The sequence below is a fragment of the Salmo trutta genome, chromosome 1 (genome assembly GCF_901001165.1).
Source record: "Salmo trutta chromosome 1, fSalTru1.1, whole genome shotgun sequence".
NCBI lineage: Eukaryota > Metazoa > Chordata > Actinopteri > Salmoniformes > Salmonidae > Salmo > Salmo trutta.
Window position 1 is genome coordinate 70,318,546 of NC_042957.1, and position 15,324 is coordinate 70,333,869.

Below are 15,324 nucleotides of genomic sequence, written 5' to 3' on the forward strand. Positions count from 1 at the left end.
GATGTGGCTGACCCTCTGCCCTCCTAGTCTGCTCCTCATCAACCCCTTCTCTCTCCATGACTGAACCAGTTGGATCAGATGTGGCTGACCCTCTGCCCTCCTAGTCTGCTCCTCATCAACCCCTTCTCTCTCCATGACTGAACCAGTTGGATCAGATGTGGCTGACCCTCTGCCCTCCTAGTCTGCTCCTCATCAACCCCTTCTCTCTCCATGACTGAACCAGTTGGATCAGATGTGGCTGACCCTCTGCCCTCCTAGTCTGCTCCTCATCAACCCCTTCTCTCTCCATGATTCACCAGTTGGATCAGATGTGGCTGACCCTCTGCCCTCCTAGTCTGCTCCTCATCAACCCCTTCTCTCTCCATGACTGAACCAGTTGGATCAGATGTGGCTGACCCTCTGCCCTCCTAGTCTGCTCCTCATCAACCCCTTCTCTCTCCATGATTCACCAGTTGGATCAGATGTGGCTGACCCTCTGCCCTCCTAGTCTGCTCCTCATCAACCCCTTCTCTCTCCATGACTGAACCAGTTGGATCAGATGTGGCTGACCCTCTGCCCTCCTAGTCTGCTCCTCATCAACCCCTTCTCTCTCCATGATTCACCAGTTGGATCAGATGTGGCTGACCCTCTGCCCTCCCAGTCTGCTCCTCATCAACCCCTTCTCTCTCCATGATTCACCAGTTGGATCAGATGTGGCTGACCCTCTGCCCTCCTAGTCTGCTCCTCATCAACCCCTTCTCTCTCCATGACCGAACCAGTTGGATCAGATGTGGCTGACCCTCTGCCCTCCCAGTCTGCTCCTCATCAACCCCTTCTCTCTCCATGATTCTGAGAATTCAAAGCTGCACACTTTCATGTACCTCCATTCTGCCTCGTTATATTTGTAAATACACAGCTGTTGATATTGCAACTGTACCAATGTGTCATGTTAGAGAAATAAATCAAATCTATATGAATTGTTAATGTCTTATTGCTGCCAGATGTGAACACAGAATAGAAATAAACTACTGGAGAACGGGCCACTGACCCTGGTCTAATACTTCAGATGTCCGTCCTTTGAGTAATAAGAGCTGAATTGGAAGTGACATTACTAAGCCCAAATCTGTTAGTTGGATATGTGTATCTTAGGGACACAAGGAATGAAAGATTAAGTATTCAAACAGGGCAAATATCTCACATCAAATAACGACAAAAGTATACAGGAAATTCAATCATTTATTTTACTACAGACAATGTATTCCTGTGATTTTCTTCATTCACAAAATTATACCAGTGACATTTGTAGTAAATCGTCAGTCACTGATAAAGCTCGAGTTAGATTGCAGTGTACTTACTGTACAAGACTAATGGGTTCGATAATACGGTTACTGTTTGCTTTCTGTTACAGCCGACAAGGCAAGAAAGAGTCACGCAACGTGTGCCTGTCAAGCACTCACTGAGATCACTAGGCTTCCGTTAGTCCATCCCAACAACACACCTTGACACCTGAGATTATGAGTCGTGTTCATTACACCACACGTTTCAGAAGAGTTTAATTGGACAAGTCCAGTTAGTCCCCCTCTGTTTAGTGCCTAATGAACACAACCCAGGTCTGGTCATTCCAGAGCTCCTTCAAAATGTTCTAAATACTGCAACAGTTCCATCCCCTGAAAACAAATACTAAAATTGCATTTACATTGAACTAAAATATGACAAGTCTTGCAATGTTTCTTACGTATATAATTTCATTAACATGAACCTGAGACCCAACACGTGCATGACTAATGAGGCTCTGGACAGCCATAACTACACCTGGGTCATGTTCACTAGGGCAAAATGTTTTACAAAGTTTTACCACAGAAATCAAAAAATTCATATTGGACTAATCCAGATAGTCCCTGTTTCATTCTGTTTTGTTAATACCTCAGATGGAGAGCTACTGAACACATAATACATCATCTAATACCTGCAAAGAATTCAAGGACTACCAAATACACCAGAGATGGATAGGAGAGAACCACAAACCTGAACACACAGCATAGAACCTGTTTATAATGAACCAAGATAATGTCACGTGATGTCAGCAACTTGACCTTTGGTATTCAGCATTCTGACCTTTAACCTCTTCTCCATCTTCAAGCGAAAGCATAGAATAGAACGCAAACTGTTGTCTTCAATGTTAAAACTACAAACAAATCAAGGAATGTAATGTTGATGTCAGTGTGAATCCTGAATAGGATCTGCTAAATACTGTAGTGCCCATATAATTCATCAGATACAAACCTATGGTCACCTGCACAACACATTGTTCACCTTCTCCACAACAATGGCTCAACCTCATCAGGTTGGTGCACAGCTTTCAAGTCTTAAATGTTATCCATTCATACTGATGAGGTACCTTGTCTTCACCAATCTAACCTGATCTCATCTCACCTGTCCTGCCCTGTCTCCCAGACCATTACACTAGCTGCTGTATTTGCTGCCTCTACCTGGTGTCCATAGGCCTAGAACAATACTGAAAATCAACTTTATCCACGTTTCCAGGACGGATGTGTCCGTTTTCAGACACACTGCTCCTCTCTAGACTGCCTGAGTGCAAAGCAAAGGACAAGGGACTGGACAGCACTAGATAAATAAGTCCAACATTTCAACATAGCATAAAACAAAACAAAAATACACTTCAGAAATGATTAATAGTAATATTGCTCGTCCATCCTAAAACAAGACTTAAAGTGTCCATCCTGTCACTCACTCACTGTCTGTGTGCTTTTCACAAGACGTTGGAATTTTCTGCCTGCGTTCATTTGGAGAAGAGAAAAATAATACATTGTGATGTGTGACAACCGTTGGCAAAATTTTAAAGTCTAGACCTTTCTAGAAAGTGTGCTCTTACTGTCAGTTAGCCTGTGTTGTCCGTAACCGAATCTTGGGACTACTCCCAAGAGAGTATCACCCCCATAACCATTAATACAAACTTAAAAAGATGGTGCTCAACCTACTCACACAAAGAGATAGTAGTCTGCCCTGCAGAAATACTCCTACACTTTGCCAGATCTGCATATTAACATACGCATAGAACGTGTTACTTTGACTGTTTCTGGCTCAGCAGTGTTTGAGTTGGGCTGCTGCTCACCGCTACGAAGTGCCAGCACCTGAAATGTTCTACTTGTTCAGTTCCACCACCTAAATAAAGAGTACCGGCACCTAATTCAGTCCACTTCAAGCAAAGGCTCACTGCTCTAATATTTTCAAGATTACATTTTGGTTTGATGGACTGATTGTGGGGCCACCCAGGGGACAGCAGAATATAGTCCTTCAAATCCCCATGGCAACCTAAAAGTGTCAAAATCCACAAAGGCTTTTTTGTCATAGCAGGGTATCTGTTTTTCCCCTCTAACTCTACTGCATCACTCCATAATACAATTGTTTGGGATTATTAAACAGACTTCAACCTGACAACAAATCACACTATAATCTAATCAAGTAAGATCAATTGTCATCTCATGTCAACTCAAGAAGAAATAAATCCTATAACAGGTTTGAATAAAAAAAATGGCTCTAAATTGATACTAAGAGCTACAAATATGACCAACCATACTGGGAGGATACAGGACGGAGGGATAGTGAGAGGGAGGTAGTAGAGAGAGAAAATTAGAGGAGAGGAGGAGGGAAGGTTACAAGGTCTGGGTACGGATGGGTTCTCATCCAAACGTTTAGAAAACAATTCTTCTTGTCTTCCCTCCTTGTTTTTCCTCCTTCTTTCCTGCAGGACAGCCAACGATTGGCTGTGGGTCGGATCACATGAAGTACCATGCAGCCAATCCGGCGAGGGCGGCGACCCAGGCGGCGAATAGGACCTGGCCTGTGGGGTGTCTGAGGACGGCCATGGCCAGCTGACCGACGTACGCCGAGCCCCCACTGGCCGCTGAGATAGACAGAGGACAAAGAACACGGTCAGCAAACCTCCCACATTACCATGTGAAACACTCTTTTGCCATTTTTAACAGCACTAAGCCAGGCCAAGCAGTACTGTACTGCACTGGCCTGGTTAGGGACCCACTGCAGTTGCTGGAGCCATGCTGGAAAGGACAATGTGAAAAGTAAATATCCAAGCCAGCATGACAGTGTGGTAAGGGTATTGTGGTTCTAAATGCCAGCGTATTGCTAACATGGCACAACAACTCTTTCTTTCAGGTGGTTTTCTGGATCAAATCACTGTTTCCAGACAGAGCTTACAGGTGGTTTTCTGGATCAAATCACTGTTTCCAGACAGAGCTTACAGGAGGTTTTCTGGATCAAATCACTGTTTCCAGACAGAGCTTACAGGAGGTTTTCTGGATCAAATCACTGTTTCCAGACAGAGCTTTCAGGAGTTGTGTCAGCGTACCCATTTGTGCAGCGTAGTAGGGGCATTTGTTGATGTCTCCTCCGGTCCCATGGGCCCCGTGAACAGGCATGCCCGCGTCCATGACCTCTTCCTGGATATCCTTACCCATCTCCTCTAGCTCATCAAATACCTGACACCAAACACAGGGGAATACAGCTGGTTCATGTTCACTCAGCACAAAACAGAACAAAAAGGTCAAACAGGGAGGTACCATCTGAAAAGGTCCAATAAGGAAAGCTCATTTTTCTTTTTCACAACACTTTGGAACAGTTTGATATTGTGTGTCCTCATGAACACAATCTCTGAACTGAAACAGTAAGCTGAATTGTGTTGACCCAGAGTTTAGCACAAACAGTTTGACATTGTGACTGGGTCGGTGGGCGAGTGAAAGGAGTGATATTTCACTTAAGGAGGTGCCGCTGGTCAAAGAAATGGCCATGATGCAGAACCGTAATAACAATATGATCAAGTTCAACATCTGACATTCATGTAATGTAATCAGAAGCCAGATGTGAGGAAGTGAATTAATGATCATATCTGTGCACTTGAAATTGAAATATGAGAGATGGCGCATTGTCTGGCTACGCTCTCAGAACCAGTTGGCAGAGTGCTTACGGTGATAAGCACAAATCCAACCATCTGCTGTTGGCCAAAGACCCTAATTTTCCCTGGGCACAAGACTCTTATCTCCAAAGACAGGATCAATAGAGTGGCTGGTTACTGAGATCAAATGATTAATTAAATGATACAATACTGAGAAATGCAACTAAACTACCGTGGCCCTACCTCTGAAACTGAACTACCGTGGCCCTACCTCTGAAACTGAACTACCGTGGCCCTACCTCTGAAACTGAACTACCGTGGCCCTACCTCTGAAACTGAACTACCGTGGCCCTACCTCTGAAACTGAACTACCGTGGCCCTACCTCTGAAACTGAACTACCGTGGCCCTACCTCTGAAACTGAACTACCGTGGCCCTACCTCTGAAACTGAACTACCGTGGCCCTACCTCTGAAACTGAACTACCGTGGCCCTACCTCTGAAACTGAACTACCGTGGCCCTACCTCTGACACTAAATTAATGCGGCCTGGCTTCCTCTGAAAACAAAACGTCTATTTTTATTTAACTAGGCAAGTCAGGCAATAACAAATTCTTATTTACAATGACGGTCTACTACGGCCAAACCTTGCCCTAACCCGGACGACGCTGGGCCAATTGTGCGCCGCCCTACGGGACTCCCGATCACGACCGGCTGTGATACAGCCCGAGATTGAACCCGTATGTATGTAGTGATGCCTCTAACACTGCGATGCAGTGCCATAGACCGCTGCGCCACTCAAGGACCCACAGATATGAGATGGCAATATTTCCAACCATCACCTAGAAGGAATTATTAGAAGACCCACCACACCAGTAGGTGCAGCAGTCTCCGTTTACTGGAAGACCCACCACACCAGTAGGTGCAGCAGTCTCCGTTTACTGGAAGACCCACCACACCAGTAGGTGCAGCAGTCTCACTCTTAAATCAACCCCAGCTCTATCCCTCTCTTCCCTTCCTTCCCCTTCCTCACCTCCATGTTGAACTTAAAGGCCAGCACGGCCTCCGCCACCAGCCTGTCCTTGGTGGCCATGTCCAGCTCCAGCTCATTCATCCGGCTCCTGTACAGCTGCTTGAAGGCCTTGGCGCTGTGGATGCCGTCAAACTGGTAGAAGTAGACGCCCTCGCCCGTCGATGGCAGCTTCAGCGCCCGCTGGGCCACCTTCTTCAGCACCTGGCCCCCGGACAGGTCTCCCATGTAACGGGTGTAGGCATGGGCCACCAGCAAGACCGGCTCTTCCTGACCCACCTAAATACAAATACAACTTCACTGGCTTATGGTATTGTCAACCTCCCCTGGACTCCACACACACCAGAGGTTTGAAGCAGCACAGGGAGTCACAGTGCAGCACCCATGGAGTAGTGTTAGGTCTGAAGTGCCTTGCATAAAGGCACAATGGTAGTGGATGGTGGTAATGTGAATCTGAAACCAGCAGCCCTCCAGTAGCCAGTTCAGCCCCCACTTTTTTCATCGTCCAGCCTGGGACTTGAACCAGCGACCTTCTGGTTACCGGTCCACCTCTCTAACCTCTGGGTTACTCACCTGGTGGATGCGTTCCACGTAGCGTTGCGTGGCTGGCGAGCAGCTGACCCGCTCCCGCCAGTCCTCACCATAGAAGTAGTCCAGGTCGCGGGACAGGGCGTCACGTCTATTCAGCTCTGGGAAGTAGAGCGGGGAGAAGTCAGGATGATCCTTGTTCCTCTCAATCTCCTCCTCCATGGCCTCGTAGGTGTAGTAGAGGGCCACATCACCCAGCTGAGGGGGAGAGAGATGCAGAATTGTACCCCAAGACAAACATTTTAGTTGCAAATATTTTTCATTAATCCATGTTTGACAGTCCCTCAAATACTGTGTGAGTGTGTGTATGTGTGTCAACATTCACGTTTTCAAGATACATCCCTTTCTGTATCCTGGCAAAGTCTCACAAAGTGAGGATGTCAAAGCACTTCATGTTCTTTAAAGCCTTACAGGATATTGTTGTTCAGTACAGTGGTTGTTCATTACCAGTGGTGCTGAAAGACCAATCACCATTCTTAACAGTATTATCTTACAAAGTGTTTGCAAAGTGAGGATGTCAAAGTTAGATCAAAATGCCTACACCCTTAACTGACTGCTGTGGATAAGTCAGATAATGCATAATGTTCAAGACAGTGAATGCAGCAGTATTAAGTCTCAGAAAAGACTTAAGTGGCTGCTCTATTCTCCAGACTGACCTTGAAGAGCTCCTTGCGGATGCGCCCCCTGAGGAAGTCCTTGACAAACTGGGTGTTCTCCGCCTTCTCGTGAACCTCTTTGGTCCCGGCAGCCAGCAGTTCAGAAAGGTCTGTGGGGCTGTGGGGAGGGCACACTGGCTGACACCGCATGGGAAACTAGAGGCACACACTAACTACATGACCCATAGGGCTGGCTTCCTAAACCCAGATTAATCCTAGTTCTGGAGAGAAAAAAGAAGAAAAAAATTCAATGGAGCTTATTCTACATTGAGCATGCTTTTAACTCCAGGAGAAGGTTTAATCTGTGTTCAGGAAATGGGCCCATAGTGTTTTCGACTCTCCTCAGAAATAAAAGAGACAGACCAAATCTGACAGAACTGAAACATACCCTGCCCACACCCTGGCACTCAAACATACACATGAGAGGAGACCTCTCACTTCCAGAAACTGCCCAGCCCCCATCCATTTTCAGAAATAGCACTGAAGTGAAGTTAGACCATCCCAGATTTCTATACCTGAGAGTGTCTTCTGGCTCTTTCTCTGCGTACACCAGGCCTCCTCCATCAGCGGCACTCTCCGCCTTCACAGAGTCCTCCATCTTTTCTGCAGACAGCTTGGTCCTGTCACTCAGACAGACACTCTTTGCCAGTCTCTGCCAAAGACAGAACACCAAAACAAGACCCACACATTCAAAACTGACTCACTATTGAGTGGGTGGGGTAGCCTACATGAGAGCCACATAGCCTAGATATAGTATGTGCAGATAGATACAGAAGTAGTGCTTTTGTAAACAGATGCCCAAATGTCCATGACAATAGAGTCTTAAGGGATAGTTGGAGATTTTGACAACTAATCCATTGTTTCCATTTACCCAATCAGATGAACTCATGGTTATCATTTGTATGTCTCTGCATGCAGTTTGAATGAAGTTGAAGGTAATTAGTGTTAACGGAGCAATTGCCAGCTAGCGTGAGTGTACTGACTGAAAGTCTATGGGATCAGCCAGCATGCTCCTCTGACTATGGGTATGCAGTCCTCACTGTGTTCTGATGAACAGTTTGACAGCTACCATAAACAGTAGCCCAATAAACCCATAAGAGGTGTTGCTTTTTTTTCAGAAACTGAAAATACAGAAAGGAAACATTTCTTAACTCCAAACAATAACGAGGTAAACCTAAAATTTAAGAACAACAAACGCAGAAAAACACTTCACATAACATTAGCCAAGTTAGAAAGCAGAACCATAGAACAGTTGCTTTAGCTAGCTAGCTAACGTAAGTTAACTCATAATAAGTGTAAAAATAATGCCACCACCTTGAAACATTTCTCTCACTGAATAATAGCTAACATTGTTCTGATACTTACAATGGGCATAAATGCAGAGAACTGAAAATAAACAAATGTAATGATTGCTGTTTTGACAATGTAGCTAGCTAGCTAGCGATCTCTGTTTGACAGAGCTGTTTGATTAGATTCATCGTCATGGTAACCACATGCCCCAAGTCTGCCTGCTAGCAGGGAATCTCTTTACATTCTAGATGACATTTACATTCTATTCAAGCAGTAAGGCAAGAAGGGGTGTGGTATATGGTCAATATACCATTGCTAAGTGCTGTTCTTAAGCCCGACGCAACGCGGAGTGCCTGGATACAGCCCTTAGCTGTGGTATATTGGCTATATACCACAAAGCCCCAAGTTGCTTTATTGCTATTATAAACTGGTTATCAACGTTATTAGAACAGTAAAGCTGTTTTGTCATATAACACACGTGTTATACGGTCTGATATACCACGGCTTTAAGCCAATCAGCATTCAGAGCTCGAACCACCCAGTTTATAATTACAAATAAAGACATTGGGTCCGTGACAATGCAAGTAGACAAATTTGCTCATTTGCCAAAATCTCAATCTATCCCTTTAATAGGAGCAGAAGTGCAGAAATTAGTGCAAACCCAGCACAACATATCACATCTGATACAACATAGCAAACAGCATATATATATATTCTGATGAATCCTCGGCTCATGCCTGTATAAACTTAATATGGTAGAGTTTAAGCATAGTGGTGGGCATAGCTTACATCTTTGAGGGTGACAACCCAAACCATGATAATTAGCCAATTTCTTTGACTTATTATGACTTTGACTTATTATGAACTCAACTATTTGCTGAAGCAACATTCATTAAAACATCAAGAAGGGTCCATGAAATTAACATCTGGTCACACAAATCAGTACCGTTTGTTATTGCTGCCTGAAAACGTCTCATGTGCCAAGATTGTGCAAGGTTTTCTTGGAAGAGGCAAAAGAGCACTTAGGCTAATGTGAGTGGGTCTACTACTCTATTCTGCTACGAGCCAAAACATTTTGTTCATTGTTATTCTGCATGTAGCCTAAGACTACACCGTCTTCATGGTGTAAACAAAAGATTGGGTATATGATATAACGCGTTAATATCCTAGTGACAAGTAAAACCCAATTCAAACATCGCTCTACATTTAGAAGAAGAAAGCCTAAACAGAACATCAGCATTTGATACAGAGACTCTCCATCCAATGTCTTGTTGACATGTAGCCTAGTTATGACTAGCAAGAACATCAGTCCACAACACAGGTTAGGCTAGATCTATAGAATAAGCTCCACAGAAACACCTGAGACTTTTCAGATCAGTGTCACTTCAGTAACAGGAGCAGCGTACTACAATAAATACGACAATTATACGTAACTTCTGTGCCTTATGATATCAGGTCCAATCCACTTCAAGTCCACATGAGACCTCCCGAGTGGCGCAGCGGTCTAATGCTCTGCATCACCGTGCTTGGGACATCACTACAGACCTGGGTTCGATCCCGGGCTGTGTCGCAGCCAGCTGTGACCGAGAGACCCATGAAGCGGCGCACAATTGGCCCAGTGTCATCCAGGTTAGGGCAGGGTTTGGCCGGCTGGTATGTCCTTGTCACATCGCACTCTAGCGACTCCTGTGGTGGGCCGGGCGCATGGTTGCCAGTTGTATGGTGTCTCCTCTGACACATTGGTGCGGCTAGCTTCTGGGTTAAGCGAGCAGTGTGTCAAGAAGCAGTACGGCTTGGCAGCGTCGTGTTTTGGAGGACGCATGGCTCTTGACGTTCGCCTCTCTCGTACGGGAATTGCAGAGATGGGACAAGACTAACTACCAATTGAATATCACGAAATTGGGGAGAAAAAGGGGTTAATAATAAATAAATATAGTGTAACGACCCTGGGTTTATAAGCGCGGATATCGACTCTGCCGCTCGAGCATGCTTTTGGGGCACAGTCGATAGCGCGCTGGACTTCGGGCTAGAAGGTCGAGGGTTCGAGACCTGCTCCCTGTCAGTGTGTGTGTGTGTGTGTGTGTAATATATATATATATATATATATATATATATATATATATATATATATATATATATATATATATATATATATATATATATATACATATATATATATATACATATATATACACACACACACACACATACATACATACATACATACATACCACACACCATGCCTACCAGATAAGTTAGGGAGATGCAGTCGTCAATGCCGGCAAGGGAAGCAGTGACAATGCTCTTTTCTTACCAATGATGTGTTGTTGTCGTTGTCTTGGGCTGTTGGTGGTCACTGGTCAAACGTCCTCTGACAGTTGATTCAGCTGTGACCTTATTCCGAGTGCCAGAGATAAGGGAATGTGTGTGTGACTTTGGCAGCACTGACACACAAGTAACAACACAGTGAATTGCTGGCACAGCATAGCAGGGGCCTAGTATTAGGGGGCCCTAGTCGCTTCACATAGTAATGAGGGAAGTCAACAATCAAGAGGCCTGGAATTACACAGAGAGCCAGACAAAGGAGCTCATAGTACACACGTTGCTAGATGTTCAGTTATTCTTGTGTTTACTAGCTAACTAACTGTAAACTGTATCAAATAGTAGTTCTGGTTGTATCCATGATATTGTTCCAAGTTAACACTAGTTACATGCATTTGATCTAATGTGTCTTACATTCGAGGATATGGCAAGGGAATATTGCTAGCTAACTAACATCAGAATGTCTATGCTAACGTTGTAACAAAGACGCTAACTTGGCTAGCCACCACCAGCAGAGCAGTTAGCTAGTTCAACAATATAGCCCATGACATCAAGGCACTGAACTGGCAGCTGTTAGACATGTTCCATGCTAACTATCTATGTATAGTAGTTGCTAGTCTTTTGATGAAACAGTTTACAAGTGTTCTAACCAGCGCCAGCTAATTAAACAGTTGATACGTGCGTTACTTCAGGACGACAATGTGTCAATCATCTTAGAATAGCCGAATGTATTGTTTTGATGCTGTAGAACGCTAAATAACTCACATAGGGTTATCTAGCATCCTACTCTGCCCCTATTGTGCAGAGAATAAACATACAGTAGCTTACCTTCTCTGCGCACTCTGCGGAGCTCTTCTCCAATGTTGCTCAAAACATAGGAAATGCAGTGTTGCTTATTCTTCTTCTTCTTTGAGATTGAGTTGGCTGGCCGCAACCAACTTTTATGTGCATACACCGCCACCTACTGTACTGGAGTTTGAGTCCAGTCACGGCCAACCGACATTAACTTCCGGTAATACAAAATTGGGGGAAAAAGGAAAATTACCTTGGTAACTATTAGCCCTCACTAAAAAAACACCACCCCATTCCACTATTTAATCTTATCTAATCCTACTCCAGGCCAGGAGTCTAAGAGGACAGAACACTACCACTCAACATCCCTGCAAGTCTTCTGCAGTAAAACCTTGCAATCCCAATAACTTCTCTACAGCTGCCACCACAACCTCTATTTTCTGTGTTCCATTTCTGCAGTACAGTTGACAACCATGGCTATAAATGCCAAGAAACCCACCTTACTGAAGCACATATTATTCCCATCCCTATCTATTGGTCTCTGCCTACTCACAGAAACCTCATCATGTACACATCTTCCTCTACCGCTCTCTTCACTTCTTCAGCATATGGCACTTTCTGTACTAACGTTAATCACTGACCTCAACCTGCCTTTCTCTCACCAGACATCTCCAATCTCCAGCCCCATGGGCAACCAACAGTTTACACACACAACTTTCTCCACCGATACTACACATTCCTTCATGTCATGCCCACCTGCCCTTTCTCACATCTATGAATCTCCCTCCTACACACTGGTGCAAACCCTAAAACACAGGTGCATTGCAGTCTTGGGAACAATGTAAAAAGAAAGAGAATACGAGATTTTGAAAACTGAATTAGCCACGCTATGGCGCGCCACATTAACTGAATGCCGCAGTTACATTCACTTGTATAAATTAATGTGAGTCTGTTCGAATTAATTCATGAATTAATGGACTGAAGAGAGTCTCATTTTTTTATTAATTAATTGTCAGGCAATGCTCTTTAAAAAGACAATGGCAGATTATTAATTTCCTTGTTTTTATCGTCACTAACAGAAAATCTGCAGGGTGTGCAATGGATCTGATTATCATGGTGGTGGGGATGGACTGATTTGTGATCAATACAATCATTGTGAGGGGCAGAGGAAGGGAAAGGTATGATAGGCACTGCATTGAACAGCTTTTAATCACAAGTTATAAACAGGAAAGAATGTGTGACTATAGGTAATGTGCTACTATATGCCTCATATAGTGGCTCAGTGTGCACCCTGTGGCTCAGTTGGTAGAGCATGGTGTTTGCAATGCCAGCTTGGTGTGTGCAATGCCAGGGTTGCGGGTTCGATTCCCACAGGGGGCCAGTACAAAAAATAAAAAATAAAAAATGCATGAAATGAAATGTATGCATTCACTACTGTAAGTCGCTCTGGATAAGAGTGTCTGCTAAATGACTAAAATGTAAATATGTAATATGTTACTATATGTAATATGTTACTATACTGTATGTAATGTGTTACTATATGTAATCGGCTCTTAACCAACCATGCTATTTTGTTTGTTTTTCGCAATGTTCGTAACTTGTTTTGTACATAATGTTGCTGCTACCATCTCGTATGACCGAAAAGAGCTTCTGGACATCAGAACTGCGATTGCTCACCTCAAACTCAACGAAGAGTTCTTCTTCAGTTAGTCGGATGGGAGGGATATACTACAGACACCTGACCAGACCCAGATCCCCGTTATTCGCTGGAGAAGGAAACTGAGATTTCGCGAAAAGAGATCATGGTGCCTTGTGAGGATCAGGCAACAAGTGGCTAACCTGCCCTCCGTCCTGCTAGCTAACGTTCAATCGCTGGAAAATAAAAGGGATGAACTGAAAGCACGTTCATCCTACCAACGGGACATTAAAAACTGTAATATCTTATGTTTCACCGAGTCGTGGCTGAATGATGACATTAAGAACATACAGCTGGAGGGTTATACTTTCTATCGGCAGGACAGAACAGCAACCTCTGTTAAGACACGGGGCGGGGGCCTATGCATTTATGTAAACAACAGCTGGTGCATGATTGTCACAACTTCCACCAAAGTCGATGCCTCTCCTTGTTCGGGCGGTGTTTGGCGGCGTTCGGTGGTCTTCTAGCCATCATCAATCCACTTTTCATTTTCCATTTGTTTTGTCTTGTCTTCCCACACACCAGGTTTCAATTCCATCATTACATGCTGTGTATTTAACCCTCTGTTCCCCCCATGTCCTTGTCCGGAATTATTTATAGTAAGTGCATGTGCACGTTATCTGGTGTGTGACGTGTTTTGTTACCCATTGATTGTTTGTTCTATTTTCTGGTGGTTTTTATTATTAAACTGCTCCGTTGGAACACAGTTTTTGCTCTCCTGCGCCTGACTTCTCTGCCGCCAGTATGCACCCTTTACAGAATTCCGGACCAACTATATGGAGTCAGCAGGAGCAGGTACCCCGGGGTATTGGGGTGGATGAGCGCGTCCGAGAGCACGCAGCAATGCTCCACCATCTTGGCACCGCCATGGACTGCGTTGTCCAGACAATGGACCGCTGGGAGAGACAGGGAGTTCTACCAGCACCTCCACCAGCACAACCGGGGTCTCCACTACTCGCCCCTCCTTCTCCTGGTCCCAGTGGGATTCGTCTCTCCCTTCCCCAGGAATATGATGGTACGGCTGCGAACTGCCAGGGGTTCCTGTTGCAGCTAGACTTATACCTAGCAACCGTCCATCTGGCTCCTTCGGGCCGTGAGAGGGTGTCCGCCCTCGTCTCGTGCCTCACCGGGAAAGCCCTGGAGTGGGCCAACGCCGTGTGGAAAGAGGGAGATGCGGCATTGAACCAGTTTCAGGAGTCTCTTCCATCTGAGGCAGGGGACGAGGAGCGCCCAGGAGTTCGCCCTGGAGTTTCGGACCATGGCTGCCGGCGCGGGATGGAACGACAGGGCCCTGATCGACTATTATCGCTGCTGTCTGCGCGAGTACGTCCGTCGGGAGTTGGCCTGCAGAGACACCACCCTCACATTCGACCAGCTGGTGGACCTGTCCATCCGGCTGGATAACCTGCTGGCTACCCGCGGATGTTCAGATCAGGGTCTGTTGGTTCCCCCGCACCCCCTCTCCGTTACCCATGGAGCTGGGAGGGGCAGTGCGCAGGGAGACCGGAGGGGGTTCCAGCTCATGCACCATCTGTGGCTGCAGAGGTCACACTGCCGGTCGGTGCCGGGTTGGTTCCTCTGGGTATCGAGGCAGCAAGCAGGGCGCTCTGGCGTCACCCCAGGTGAGCCGGCACCATTCTCACCCGTAGCCCTCTGTTGCACATATGTTTTTGTATGTCACTTTTCCTGAGTTTTCCCCGCATTCCCAGCATAAGGCGCTCGTCTATTCAGGCGAGGCTGGGAATTCTATAGATAGATTGTTCGCCCATAGCTTAGGGATCCCCATTGTTCCTGTGGCTGTGCCCTTCCTCGTTCCCGCCTTAGATAGTCGACCATTAGGGTCAGGGTTGATTAGGGAGGCCACCGCTCCTTTAGGTATGGTGACACAGGGGGGTCACAAGGAGATCATTTGTTTCTTCCTCATTGACTCTCCTGCGTTTCCCGTGGTGCTAGGCCTACCCTGGTTAGCTTGTCATGACCCCATTGTTTCTTGGCAACGAAGGGCTCTCCCGGGGTGGTCGCGAGAGTGCTCGGGTAGGTGCTT

The 15,324-nt window shown here is 45.6% G+C and overlaps 1 protein-coding gene across 3 annotated transcripts; it reads right to left on the bottom strand.

Annotated features, from left to right (window-relative positions):
• Positions 1 to 1,197: 1,197 nt before the first annotated feature.
• LOC115206533 (heme oxygenase 2) lies at positions 1,198 to 11,709 on the bottom strand. 3 transcript variants are annotated; one of them, XM_029773640.1, is made up of 8 exons: positions 11,621 to 11,709; positions 10,785 to 10,864; positions 7,696 to 7,832; positions 7,181 to 7,298; positions 6,510 to 6,722; positions 5,940 to 6,215; positions 4,367 to 4,496; positions 1,198 to 3,904 (listed from the first exon to the last, which is right to left on the bottom strand). In XM_029773640.1, the coding sequence occupies exons 3-8, from the start codon at positions 7,776 to 7,778 to the stop codon at positions 3,777 to 3,779; spliced, it is 948 nt and encodes a 315-aa protein (XP_029629500.1). In that variant the 5' UTR covers positions 7,779 to 7,832; positions 10,785 to 10,864; positions 11,621 to 11,709; the 3' UTR covers positions 1,198 to 3,776. The 3 variants fall into 3 exon arrangements, with proteins under 3 accessions (XP_029629500.1, XP_029629518.1, XP_029629509.1); XM_029773658.1 differs by having other exon boundaries at positions 10,718 to 10,864; XM_029773649.1 differs by having other exon boundaries at positions 10,785 to 10,914; positions 11,621 to 11,640.
• Positions 11,710 to 15,324: the final 3,615 nt, after the last annotated feature.